The 14,639-nt window shown below is 31.6% G+C and overlaps 1 protein-coding gene across 3 annotated transcripts in view; it reads right to left on the bottom strand.

Annotated features, from left to right (window-relative positions):
• Positions 1–4,207: 4,207 nt before the first annotated feature.
• The window catches only part of LOC134693409 (polyamine-transporting ATPase 13A3-like), an 82,416-nt gene continuing 71,984 nt past the window's right edge, over positions 4,208–14,639 (bottom strand). For all 3 annotated transcript variants that reach the window (XM_063554222.1, XM_063554223.1, XM_063554224.1), the window contains 6 exons: positions 12,439–12,511; positions 11,191–11,341; positions 7,850–7,995; positions 6,728–6,816; positions 5,994–6,077; positions 4,208–5,243 (listed from right to left, as the gene is read on the bottom strand). In XM_063554222.1, coding sequence (XP_063410292.1) covers positions 4,824–5,243; positions 5,994–6,077; positions 6,728–6,816; positions 7,850–7,995; positions 11,191–11,341; positions 12,439–12,511 — 963 coding nt within the window. In that variant the 3' untranslated portion in view covers positions 4,208–4,823. The remainder of the gene's footprint in view (positions 5,244–5,993; positions 6,078–6,727; positions 6,817–7,849; positions 7,996–11,190; positions 11,342–12,438; positions 12,512–14,639) is intronic.

Here is a 14,639-nt window from a genome sequence, read left to right as displayed (position 1 = left end):
TTCACGGTCCACTTAACATAGAAAATGAAAGTGGGAGTTTCAGGTTAAAGTTTTTTGTCAAGGTAGTTTTTGATGAAGTTGAAGTCCAATTAACTTGAAACTTAGAACACATGTTCCCCATGATATGATCTTTCTAATTTTAATGCCAAATTAGATTTTTTACCCAATTTCACGGTCCATTGAACATGGAAAATGATAGTGCGAGTGGGGAATCCGTGTACTTTGGACACATTCTTGTTTTTTATAACATCGAGTCTACCTTATTGATGCAGGTAATTCTAGAAGCATGTACATTGCATGTTTAAATTAAAATAATTCTGTTATGCATCGGGTAAACCCAGCTGTGTTTGTAACATTATAAGTAAAGTGCTTTGCTTGTACGTATTTTTACCTTAAGTTCTTTTTATTTGTCCAATGTTCCAAGATTTTAACAACGAATTGAGATTCCAAGATTTTAACAACGAATTGAGATACAAAAAAAAAACTTGCTATTGTTTGTCACAAGTCTAATATTTAGAGATTCTGGTAATTTTATTCACAATTTAGATCTTATAATGCTATGAATACTCACTAGTTTAACGTTCAAACAGCTGTTGGTTCTTAAGCACCAGTTAGGCATACTTTTACACCAGTTAAGCATACTTATACACCACTTAATCATACTTATACCACTTAAGCATACTTATATACCACTTGGGCAAACTTATACACCACTTGAGCATACTTGTACACCACTTAATCATACTTATACCACTTAAGCATACTTATATACCACTTAAGCATAATTATATACCACTTAGGCAAGCTTATATACCACTTAAGCATACCTATACCACTTAAGCATACTTATATACCACATAAGCATACTTATATACCACTTAAGCATATTAAAGTATTTTCCATTGCTTTCATTATTTTTTTAGGAAATATAAGTAAAAACACTCAATCATGGACTAAAACACTGATAAAATACGTTCTTTTCTTTCAGATAAAGCAGAGGGTACTTTAAGTTTGGCCAAAGCTTCTGTTAAATGCAAAAATTGTTCAATGAGGAAATAAGAATGCCTGTTGTATTTATTATTTCTTCAATTCCACATGAGATTCTTGTAGAATTCGTTCATCATATTGCCAATTGGTCAGGTTAAATTTTGCTGAAAAGATTAAAGCAACAAATATAGGAAATTGGAATGTTTCAAAAAGACTATTTGTCACCTATTTCAGCATGTAGAGCTATCTTGTTCCAGGGCTTGATGATCAATTGCATTTGAATGGGGACCCCCTTTTAAAATTTGATGGATCCAGCCCTTGGTAGTAATGTTTTTTTCATCTAATAAATTGAGGATATTTTATTGGCAAGGGAGAGAACTCTAATCTGAGGGAAGAAGACTATTTTTGGGGCCCTTTAAAGCTTGTTGTTCTGTGTGAGCCAAGGTTCTGTGTTAAAGACAGTACTTTTACCTTTGATGGTTTATTTTTACAAATTGTGACTTGGATGGAGAACTGTTTCATTGGCACTCATACCACATCTTCTTATGTCTATATAATTACATTAGATGCAGGTTTCCTTATAATACGTTATTCTGATTGGCTAATTTCACATCACATGTTATTCCGTAAGCAATTGCATCACTCAATAAAACTTATCATTCATGATGACACGAGGTCCCACAATAAAGTGCACAGGTGAATTAAACGAAAACTTGAAAGAAATCGTGTTCTAATGATTCTAGCTAAAAAATGTAATTATAAGTATTGAATGCTTCTTTTGTAACTTTATAGGTTTGTAAAAGCGTTGACCGTGCATACATTTTTAAAATGAAGCGCTTGTTTGTCTCATCCCTTTTGCATATATAAAACATATTAAAACTAAAACACTATTAAATCTGGCTAATTCTTTTCAAACGAAATGAACTAAAACACAATTAAATCTGGATAATTCTTTTCAAACAAAATGAACTTAAACACAATTAAATCTGGATAATTCTTTTCAAACAAAATGAAGTCAATAACTACAGTTTGAAAAAGAATGTGTCCCTAATACATGGATGCCCCATCCTCATTATCATTTTCTATGTTTAGTGGACCATGAAAATGGGGAAAAAACCAAAAACTTTATCCTGAAGCAGGAAGAAAGGACGAATGGACGAATGAAGGAACAGATAGATGGAGGAATGGACGCACAGTGACAGACCAGAAAACATAATGCCCATAAATCTGACATAATAAATTGGGCATAAAAATATTTTACAAATAGGCCGATTTCAACTATTGCATTGCCCATTTTTAGCTCACATGGCTTGAAAGATTCTGTGCAACTAAAAAGGAAGATTTTTCAGAATTTGAAAGGATTGATAACTGGGAAACTTTTTAAACTATCCTAATTCATTGTTCACTAGATAGAAAACATGGAGGATTTGGTGTCATATAGTATCTATTGATAATCTATACCAATCTTTAATTGCCTGAAACCACTAGGCCAAAGTGCTATGAAATTTGCAGGAATTAATTAGGCATTGAAGTGTTTAAAATATATAAGCAAAGGAGGTTTTTTTTATCCAGATAACATTAACTATTCATGGAAATGTGATAGTCTACAGTTTAATTTAAGGTAGTTTCTGGTCACATCAATGTTTAATATACATGCTAAATCAGGGTTTTAACCTAGATTTCATGGTTCACTGAACATAGAAATGTAGTTGGTTAAACTTTAGTTTCAGGTAGTTTCTTGTCCCATCAATGTGAAACTTAGGGCACCTGTTTATATTGAAGAAATGTTAAAGATATATTAAAAATTAGGATTTTAACCTCAATTTCATGATTAAATGAACATTGAAATGTTACAGTGCTAGCTGGGCACGTTGTTCAATTGATAATATTCTTGTTTTATCGCTATTTTGTGCATTTTTCCTTTGATCTTTTTTTGTGATAATTTTCATATCATGCTTCTCGCTTGAGATGGAAAAATTATCGATAGAAACTAAGGAGACCATGTGGCGTTGCTAACGAAATTGACATGAAACTGACAACTTTGTCATAGGTAAAATAGCGATAAACAGATTATCATTGGTCATCTCAACTCGATTGCTTTTCTCACTTTCGCTGTACCAGCTCAAGCGAGAAAATCAATCTCGTTGAGATGATCAACAATAATCTATAAGTAATGTCAATATAACAAAAATATGTGAAGTCAGATCTTACATTTTATTAAAATATATAATATACCAAACACATTATATAAAATTACAAAGAAATCTAAGAATATATTATGTGAGCTACATTCTAATATATAATACTGGTAAATATATTTTATATATAACTATAATAAAATTATAATCACAACAGATATGAAATAAAAGTTTGCTTTAAAGTAAGATAAAACAAGACTTTCATAACTGAAATAAGTGATACGAGACAATTTATATGATAAATGTTTATAAAAATGTGCCTACAGTTGTCATGAATTGCATGTACAATCAAAATCTTGAGTAAATATACAGCATCTATATCCTAAAAACAAGAATATGTGATATGTATAAATATTGCCATTTAACCTAGAGGGAAAGACTAGAAAACATGCATTTTTTTACAGACATATTTTTGTTACAATGAATTAAACCAAACAATATTTTCAACTCTCTAATTTCAAACAAGCAGGTTTTAATAACTCGAACGGTTTTACAAAACTAAATTGCTTTTTCTAAATAAAAAGTATTTTGTACTCTACAACAGGAAATTTTTAGACTGTATTTTGAAAAACCTTTTGGAATTTATGAGTTCTTAATGCTCTTCACATTTGTACCTAATTTAGTCTTTTATGATTCCAGCATCACTAATAAGTCTTTTGAAGACAAAACATCAGTATGGCTTTCAAAAAGAAAAGCCAGGTTTATTTGAAAATATTTGTTTACAACAATGCATTCTGTGCCTCATTATTTTTTCAATCTATTTTACTAATACATGAGCTGCGTTTTTTGCTGTCTTTATATCAGTATAATAGAGTGTAGTATTTTTTTCTGAAATAAATCTTGTTGAACAATCTTCTATGCAGTTTTTGTTGTTACACTGATAAAAATTTAAAGGAGGAAGGGATTAACTTATTAAGGATTAAAGGGGAAGGGGATAAAGTCCTAAAAGCAAGTAAAACTGACTGTTCTTGTGCAAGCTAAAATCATGTCATCTGGTTGGGAAATTAAAAACTTTTCATTGATTAAAAAAATCCCACTACTTTATTGAACTATAGTGCACAATAATACTGATAATGTTTAGAGCAATTACAAAATAAATGGAGAATGAATCCATGGGACACAGATGATCACCCTCTTGCATATAATTTTATAAAGGGGTAAAATAGAGAATGGTAAAAGAGACACCACCAAAATTATGTGAATACAAGATTTATAAGCACACTACATAAAAATCTATATATTATTTTTAATACGTCATATTCTCTGTTTCTTTAGTTTAAATTTTTCTGTAATTGACTATCAGGTCCAAATTTAAATTTTACAAATTTTGGGTGAAAAGATGTTACTGTTACAATAGTATTTTAAATTGCACATAACTATCATATTTAGTTATACATATAGCACCAAAATATATAGCAGTGTGCTCCAAGTGAAATTCATATTTTAACAATACCTTATCAAATAAAATAAAAATTCAAAAATGAGTAACATTCATTTTATTCAAGCTTTATGAATTTTTTGATGTTTCCTTGAGATATATTTAAAAGCATTTGATTACAAAATTATTCTTTAAAAACATGAATGACCAGTTCAATTGATGTACAAATAACTACAAAAAGACAAATTCCTACGGATTCCTTATAAGTTTGTGGTAGTAGTAGAATGCGTGTCTTCTTCAAATCCAGGGTTATCCACTCCTGCTTCAATAAGCTGTGCTTCATCATCGACAGTAGATATCTGTGTGTCAAGTGTAGCCATGCTCCCCTGTGTGTCAAGTGTCCCTGTGCTCTCAATATTTTTAATTCTGAGTGACCCCGTCTCACTTGCTGAGTCTGCTAGACTGCTCATTAAACTTGTACGATCAATGTCTGCTGATACTGCACTGTCCATGCGCTGGAAGACTTCAACCAGATCTGTCGTGGAGGAAACTGGTGGCCAGTGTGGTGACTGAGAAATCTCCTCTTCTAATGCCTTGTACTTTAATTTGCTGTTGAAGAAATTCTCTTTGATTTTTTCTTGTAATTTTCTGCTGATTAAGTAGCTATCACAGAAATATGACTGAAAATTTAAAAAAAATATATAAATAGAACATAATAATGATATTAATGTTTCTGACAATAATGATTATGTTACAATGGTTCTTTTATATAAACATCATTAGACAATGGTGACAGCCTCACTTAGTGTTGTAATTATCATGAACACAATTTGTTTTGGTCATAAATTGCTATCTGATACTCTCTGTTTATTAATTATACTTCTCACATGGATACAATAATGCATGGTCAAACTAGAAAACATTTCTTTGGTTGTCAATTTTAATCAAATTAAATATACAGCTACAAAATTTCAATATTTGCTCTGAAAAAACATATCATGCATCTAAATGCATCAATAAATACATATACTTCAAAACAATCTTCTGTGAAAACAAATATATCTCATCTTCAAAGTATTAAACGAAATTAAATAATGAATCAATTTATTTGATTTTATTTGTGCTATAAATGTAAAGAAAAAAATTTATTTTCACACATTGTTGCATCCGCAATTTTCTACATCAGAAAATGCCTGTACCAAGTCAGGAATATGACAGTTGTTCTCTTTTCGTATGATGTGTTTGAGCTTTTGATTTTGCCAATTGATCATGGACCTTCCATTTTGAATTTTCCTCGGAGTTCAGTATTTTTGTTGTTTTACATTTTACAAATTTCAAGGGAAGTAAACAGCAATGATTATTCCAGATTTTTTTTTTGCTGTTGTGGCCCTTTGATGTCAAAAACTTACTAGATCACTTATTATACTTACCTCAACTAAGAATGAAAGAATAAAGTTGATTGCAACAATTCCAAGATATATTAGTTTATACTCCATGGAAGGTATGTCTGCCAACTGAAATATATATACAGTGAAACCTGATTAAATCGAACCCTGAATAAACCAGTAACCTGTCTAATCATAAATTTGTTCTGAAAACCAATCATATCACATTTTATGCATTGTGAACCTGATGAAACAAATTACCTGCCAAAACTGAACAAAATCTCAAGTCCTGAAAGGGTACGGTTTATTTAGGTTTTACTGTATTTACAAAATGAATCAGGGCAAAACAATGCTTCAATATTTCACCTGGATCTTCAGTGGTATATTTTCAGACCACAATTGTCAAAGTTTATTTATCTAAGAACAAAAATGTGTCCCAAGTACACAGATGTCCCATTTTCTATGTTCAGTGGACAGTAAAAATGGGATTAAATCTCTCTAATTTTAAATTAGAAACATCATATCATAGGGAACATGTTTACTAAGTTTCAAGTTGATTGGACTTCAACCTCATCAAAAGCTACCTCGACCAAAAACTTTAACCTGAAGCGGGACAAACGAAGGGACTGATGAACAGGCGCACAGACCAGAAAACACAATGCCCATAAATAGGGCATAAAAAATTATGTTTGCAGTATCCTAGACTGCATGGAATTCAATTAAACACAAAACACTTGTGAAATTACTGTTTTCTAAATGATGGATGAATGGATACTTACCTCCATAAACTCTCTAAAGAATTCTAGTGGTTCTATGTGTAGCCATACTGTACAGGCCAAACAAAACACTATATTTGCGAGGAAAAAATCTGCAATATAAACATTTTATATAGGTCATATGCTTGGGTGCTGTATAAACTTTCATTTTTCCAATTATATTTTTAGAATTTTTGAAACAAGGAGTTATATATATTTTTGTTTTTCAATACCAGTTTTTTATATTGATCAAATAAAATTTTTAGAATAAAAAATGACCAACAAACTTCATGACACCACATTTTTTATAAAAAGTCTACCAATGATGCCTCGGTAAGGAGATCAAAAAGGCAGTTAAAGCTCCATTCCAAAGAAGAATTTATGTATACAGGTTCTAGCTGGCACATATAGAATGTAAAATTAATTCTTTAAAATAAAATGCTTCACTGAGCACAGCCTGATATGACTGCTAAAGTCGAACCCTGAACAGTTGGTGCAAATTTGGACACAAGATTCAAGCTTAATACTGATTTCTTCTTGTAACTTTTCAAAAACTTTGAAATTTAAAAAAATTGACCCCCCCCCACCCCCCCCACCCCCCCACCCCCCAAAAAAAAATCCACCAAATTTGTTAACCTATTGGAGCAATAACCACAAAACTCAATCCAAGCATTTCCTTTGTAGTATCTAACCTTTAAAAATGCTTGTTTTTGCCCCTAATTTTTGCACTTATTCCTATCATGCTTGGGGCAATTAACCCCAAACTTGTCCCAAGCATTCCATTTGTGATATGGAACATTGAGGTACAATGTCAGAGAGATCCATACACTTGCACACTGTATGGAAACTACAAAAGTGCTTGTTTTCCCCCTAACTCTTAAACTGTTCAAAATGTACCATAACCCCTTAATTTCATCCCAACCTTTCTTTAGTGGTATTGAACGTTCTTGTAAAATTTCATAGCGATCCATTCACTTAAAATAAAGCTATTGTCTGGAAACCAAATGTGTCTTCTGCAGACATCATCATAGCATTATACAAACCCCAAAAAATTATTGCTGACATATAAAATTACACTCCTAATAATTCAGTTATGCCCCTTGAATAAAGATAGTCCTTATCTATCAAAATTAAAAAATGACTCACAATTAGAGCAGATAGTATTTCTGTATGGCTTTCCTTTAGAAAAGACAATAGCTAATATAATGTACTGGTATGAAGAGATGAGAAATACAGAAGCATTCTCATAGCTTTCATAGGCATCATCTTCATTGTCAACAAATGGTGTAAACCTGAAATTGAAGAAACAATGAATTGATTAATGGTTGTTAATTTACACAGGAAATATCATTATCATGTTAGGGATGAGAATGTCAGTATTAAAATATAATGCTGATCCAGGATTTAGAAAAAAACTTTTAAGAGTAAGACTTGACAAAGGGGACTTAGTCATCTATGTAGCTTCATATTGGGTGGGCATCCTATCCCAAAACTTTAACTATTTTACAAATCCTTTAGGATATTGACATCCAATTATCCACATTAAACGTCCCTCATAAGGAATTCAAGGAATATGAAAATCCTCATTTAATCTTTTATAAGAAGTGTCACATTGTAACCAAATGACCTGGTTCTTCAAATTGAGTACTGGTGTTGTATACTTATTGACTGGGCATTAGTGGAATAGTATGTTTATTGAGTACTGATATTGTATACTTATTGACTGGGCATTAGTGGAATAGTATGTTTATTGAGTACTGATATTGTATACTTATTGACTGGGCATGAGTGGAATAGAATGTTTATTGAGTACTAATATTGTATACTTATTGACTTGGCATGAGTCGAATGCAGGGTTTCCCCTGGGTCAATTATTTTTTTCGCCACCTCTTTCGCCAAAACAATATATTTTTCGCCACTTTATTATTTTTTTCGCCAAATAACATAACTATATTTTTGTTTAAAATTTACATTTTTTTCTACCCATACCCCCCCCCCCCCCCCTCTCCCCCTTTCCCTTAAATGAGATGATTTTGCCCATTGTGTCTATGATTATGCTCTCAAACTTATTTTAGAGTTTACATGTTAATGAATAAACACTAAAAATTTACTTTAAAACAGCAGATATTTTTAATTTAAAAAGGAAAACTATTCATTGTATTTTAAACAACTTTTCTTATTGATTGGGCCACTATACTTTTAATAATAAAGAAGATATACGTCCTGGAATATAACAAAATTAATGGACATGTTTTGATTATATAATACCAGTATAGTTCGTAGGAAAAGTTTCTTTAAAAGAAAAATACTGATGTTCCCTTTTGTACTTAGAAGTCTTTTTACAACAAAACAAAAGCTTTTATCACATGAAACTGATACCTCGTTTCGTGTGTAGTTACATTGAAGGGCTACTCTCATTCGAGCCAACCTTTTGGATAGATTTTTTCATAACGACAGTTTTCTTTTCTTGACCATCGTAAATGAAAAAGTTGAGACGTAAAACTAGGCTTGAAACACGTGTATTCTCTCAAACGACTTTAAAAACGTCTTTCTTATCAATTACCGATATTTAAGTCAAAGGATAATTAAAAGTTTTAAATCCGAGATTTTTCTTGCTTTTGGATATTTTTTGTCACACCAACAGCTTTCTTTTCAAAACTATCTTTAAAAGCGGAGGAGACGTCAAAAGTTTGCTTCAAACACATGCGTCGCAAAGTGGTGAATAAATTCTGTATGTGACAATTAGCAGAAGCCATTTAACCGTATCATTTTGTCAAACAATTCAATCAACACCTTTATTAATATAGTCCTTTGTTGTCGATAGCTATAAAATGCAATCAGCTGATTATTGATTTTCTGTCCAAACCTTAATGAGGTCAAGGTAAATTCCGAATATTGTCTGATCGGGTAAAGTCCGAGAAACTCGAAAAAAGTAAATAAACAAGATGGAGGAAAATAAATCGTTCTATATATTTCTTTCGCCAAATTCTTTCGCAAATGACGAATTTTTATCGCCACAATTATTATTTTTTCGCAAATTGCGAAAATGGCGACCGCCAGCGGAAACCCTGGTCGAATGGTATGTTTATTGAGTACTGATATTGTATACTTATTGACTGGACATGAGTGGAATAGTATGTTTATTGAGTACTGATATTGTATACTTATTGACTGGACATGAGTGGAATAGTATGTTTATTGAGTACTGATATTGTATACTTATTGACTGGGCATGAGTGGAATAGTATGTTAATTGAGTACTGATATTGTATACTTATTGACTGGGCATGAGTGGAATAGTATGTTTATTGAGTACTGATATTGTATACTTATTGACCGGGCATGAGTGGAATAGTATGTTTTTTTAGTACTGATATTGTATACTTATTGACCGGGCATGAGTGGAATAGTATGTTGATTGAGTACTAATATTGTATACTTATTGACTGGACATGAGTGGAATAGTATGTTAATTGAGTACTGATATTGTATACTTATTGACTGGGCATGAGTGGAATAGTATGTTAATTGAGTACTAATATTGTATACTTATTGACTGGTCATGAGTGGAATAGTATGTTAATTGAGTACTGATATTGTATACTTATTGACTGGACATGAGTGGAATAGTATGTTAATTGAGTACTGATACTGTATACTTATTGACTGGGCATGAGTGGAATAGTATGTTTATTGAGTACTGATATTGTATACTGATTGATTGGGCATGAGTGGAATAGTATGTTAATTGAGTACTGATATTGTATACTTATTGATTGGGCATGAGTGGAATAGTATGTTTATTGAGTACTGATATTGTATACTTATTGACTGGACATGAGCGGAATAGTATGTTTATTGAGTACTGATATTGTATACTTATTGACTGGACATGAGCGGAATAGTATGTTTATTGAGTACTGATATCGTATACTTATTGACTGGACATGAGCGTAATAGTATGTTTATTGTCCCAAGATACATCTAATTGCCCTGATGCCTAGCCAAGGGCAAAAGATGTATCAAAGGGGACAATAAACATACTCTCTTACCAAATATCCAATCAGTAAGTGTTTAGTTATATGGAAAAAGACAAGAAAATAAATGACAGGGATAAAATAACTTTATCGTAATATAAATAGCAGAAACCCAACAATACTGTTTAACATTACCTTAATAAATATTCTTAAATTCATAGGCTATGTCCTGCATGAAAGTCAACCCTAGATACAACAAGAAAACGCGATGTCGTAACTACCTCAGTATTTTCAAAATCATCCAAGCTGCTTTTGAAAATCCGCAAAATATAATGATGCTTGCAGTCAAATGATTTCATTAAGGTCCAATGGTTCATCACTTGCAATTTGAAAATGTTTTCAAAATATTGTGTTCTTATTTTATATAAAATATGATAACTGAGGTATAATAAAAGTAATTACTGCAAACTACAGAGTTCTAGACTACACTACAGAGTTCATCTGACTTACCATGGTTGTGTCTGAACATTGAGGTAGACAAAAACCTGAGCTGCAGCCTGTATCCCTGTCTGTAAAATTAGAGTCAGGATTGGACCAATACTAAATAGGTTTATCAGTGGTGGTTCTGGATGTAACTTATCATAGGCTCCAGTGGCTCCAACTGTTTATAAAAAATCTGTTTTATTAATTTTTATTAATTGTTTTTTAAATTTATAGACAAAACTTCAAACTACTTCATGATTTTGTAGGATTAATGAAACACAAAAGAAACATGCACTTATACAACCAGTAGGTTTATACAGAAGTAACAGTTTCAAAAAGTATTTCAACAAACAATTAAAGCCTAAGCCATCATTATACAGCAATGAAATGACCTAAATCTCATTAAAAAACCTGATGAGTACACAAAAACTGACTCTGAGCCTTATTTATTTTGAGGAATATTGTATTCAATCAGAATTTGCTGACTTGGCTTTGTTTCACAGTTTTTCTTTAATAGTTCAATTTTGAATAAATACAAACAAAAATCCCATTTCTTGGGCACAATATATTTATATACAAAGAGAAGATAGACTTGGGCTCACTATGGCATACATTGTATGGTAGTCACTATGGCATACATTGTATGGTAGTCACTATGGCATACATTGTATGGTAGTCACTATGGCATACATTGTATGGTAGTCACTATGGCATACATTGTATGGTAGTCACTATGGCATACATTGTATGGTAGTCACTATGGCATACATTGTATGGTAGTCACTATAGCATACATTGTATTGTAGTCACAATGTTATGTGATACTGAGGCATTGTGTATTTAAATAAGATGCCTTATTTTCATATCTGACATCTAGACAATAATATTAACCCCTTACATGAGGGATTAAACCTGGTATACATTCATATTATGAAGACATAATCCAGTCAGTTTAACTGAAATCTATAGCTGGCATGTCAGTTAACTGCTAGTAGTCTGTATTTATTTATGTATTATTGTCATTTTGTTTATTTTCTTTGGTTACATCTTCTGACAACAGACTTGGACTTCTCTTGAACTGAATTTCAATGTGTGTATTGTTATGCGTTTACTTTTATACATTGGCTTGAGGTTTAGGGGGAGGGTCGAGATCTCATAAACATGCTGATGTCTGATCTATGGTCGGGTTGTTGTCTTTTTGACACAATCCCCATTTCCATTCTCAACTTTATAATAATATAAACTTTTAAAAAAATCTTCAATATATAAACTTACATGATATACTAATTGTAGTAAGTATAAACAGATCTACATACAGGAATTCAAAATCTGTTAAGTTGTTAGAGATCTGGAAAACAAATGCTGGATTAAATAATTGACTCATATATCATTGATAGCATTTAAACTTGATTTTACTGTTGCAAATATCCATTTACCTAGCTCCCCTATGTGTTGCTAGATAAACTCAATGTGTGACAGTAAAATCTATGTTCTATGAAGGCCAAGCTTAAAATACAGCACAATTATCTCCAAAATTGAAATCTGAAAAGTCAAGAAAACTCATGAAATTGTTGGCAAGCATCTTTAAAAATCTATAAGAAAAAGACATGTTTTCTTAATACCTGTTTTATCTTCAAAATTTATATAAAAATTAGCAGATGATGCATGATTGCCAAACAGATAACTCTCCAAAAGAGACCAAATGATACAGAAATTAACAACTAAAGGTCACCATATGGCCTTCAACAATGAGCAAAAAGCCCATACCACAAAGTCAGCTATAATGGCCTTGAAATGTAAAATAATTGATATGAGAAAACTATAACCATCAACAAAAACCAAAATAATTTAAGCCTTTTATAGCTGACTATGCGGTATGGGCTTTGCTCATTGTTGAAGGCTGTACAGTGACCTATAGTTGTTAATGTCTGTGTCATTTTGGTCTCTTGTAGACAGTTGTCTCATTGTTATGCAATCATACCACATCTACTTTTTTATAAAACATTAAATGTTTGAAAACATAAACACAAAGTGATCTAAAGAAACCACCAAAAACTGTGTATATTGAACTAATAAAAAAGAAGATGTGGTATGATTGCCAATGAGACAACTGTCCACAAGAGACCAAAATGACACAGACATTAACAACTATAACTCCCTGCAAGTGAAGCCCAATTGAATTGGTACTGGATGGCCAGTAGGGTGTTGTCCAATTTTGGAAATGAACTGACATTTTATGATCAACTTCCATCATTTCTACATCATTACCACTAGAAACCTCCACGAGGACAATTACATAGATGTGCAAGAATAGCAGTTAACCACATCGTTAATAACTTTATTGACTAACTTTCAATTTCAACTATACTAGATTCTTATTTTACTTTCACTTTCTTTTTATATCTATAACGTCGTCATAACAATCTCTATTGTTTATCCAACCACACAACCGCCAAAATTTGTACTTCATCACGGTTTGATTTCATGTATAATATTGTCCTTTAGACGCCACCCTTGTTGGCGAAACATGTGGACCATAATAAACTCTTACCATGCGGTAATTGATGGGTGTTGTTGTCTTTGTTATTGTTTTATTTTACTTTTATAGTGAAAGACAACTGTGAATACCTTTAGGTATCCACCCACTATTACCCAACCGCACGATTACCACTTCAGGTGATGGTTCACCTTGTTCAAATTCAAATTATAATAATTGATATAAAAACTCACCCAACTGAGTATACAAACAGAGGTAAATTCCGTCAGACTAAAACACGCTGCACATTTAAATAATCCCATACATGTCTGCCAACATGCTCTTCCCTCCCTGTCACACCAGAAATACATACTTTAATTGTCAGCCAAAACTTTAAAATTTATTCTATTTATAAAAAGTTTTGGTTCTTCCCATGTTTTGTTTGTTTTATTTTTGAACTACAACAGTTGTGGCAAAATAAGATAAGAGTTATAAGGGAAAATGTGAATACCTATTTTTGCAATAGATCAAATAATTAACATTTTTTTCAGCAGCAATTTTACTAGACATCATGACAATTGTTGGATGTGTGAATTTAAATACTGAAAAGCTTTGTATTATATAAAAGATTTAAGTGGAGAAAATGATAAATCTATCACTATATTTTTCTACGAAAATTATTGCTAATGGTAAAGCTTCAGAGAGATCCAAAAAGCAAACCTGTAGGGTCTACATGAATATCAAAGTGTACTTAACACTATTTTTTTTTTATTCAAGATAGGTTTCATAGAGGACTTCTACACAGGATTTCATAATGAAAAATAATTTAAGAATTGAAATAATTTGATCAGTTGTAAAAAAAAACAGGTGTTTTTTTTGTAGTAAAAAATTAACTAAGATTCCATTCCATTAGTTTGATACTTTTTTGCAAGTACCAATTAAAATCATGCAGAATCATGCACCAGAACATAAACAAAGATAACAACATGCTGCAGCGGTA

Source organism: Mytilus trossulus, chromosome 12, assembly GCF_036588685.1.
Source record: "Mytilus trossulus isolate FHL-02 chromosome 12, PNRI_Mtr1.1.1.hap1, whole genome shotgun sequence".
Taxonomy (NCBI): Eukaryota; Metazoa; Mollusca; class Bivalvia; order Mytilida; family Mytilidae; genus Mytilus; species Mytilus trossulus.
This window is presented reverse-complemented; position numbering and strand designations above follow the sequence as displayed.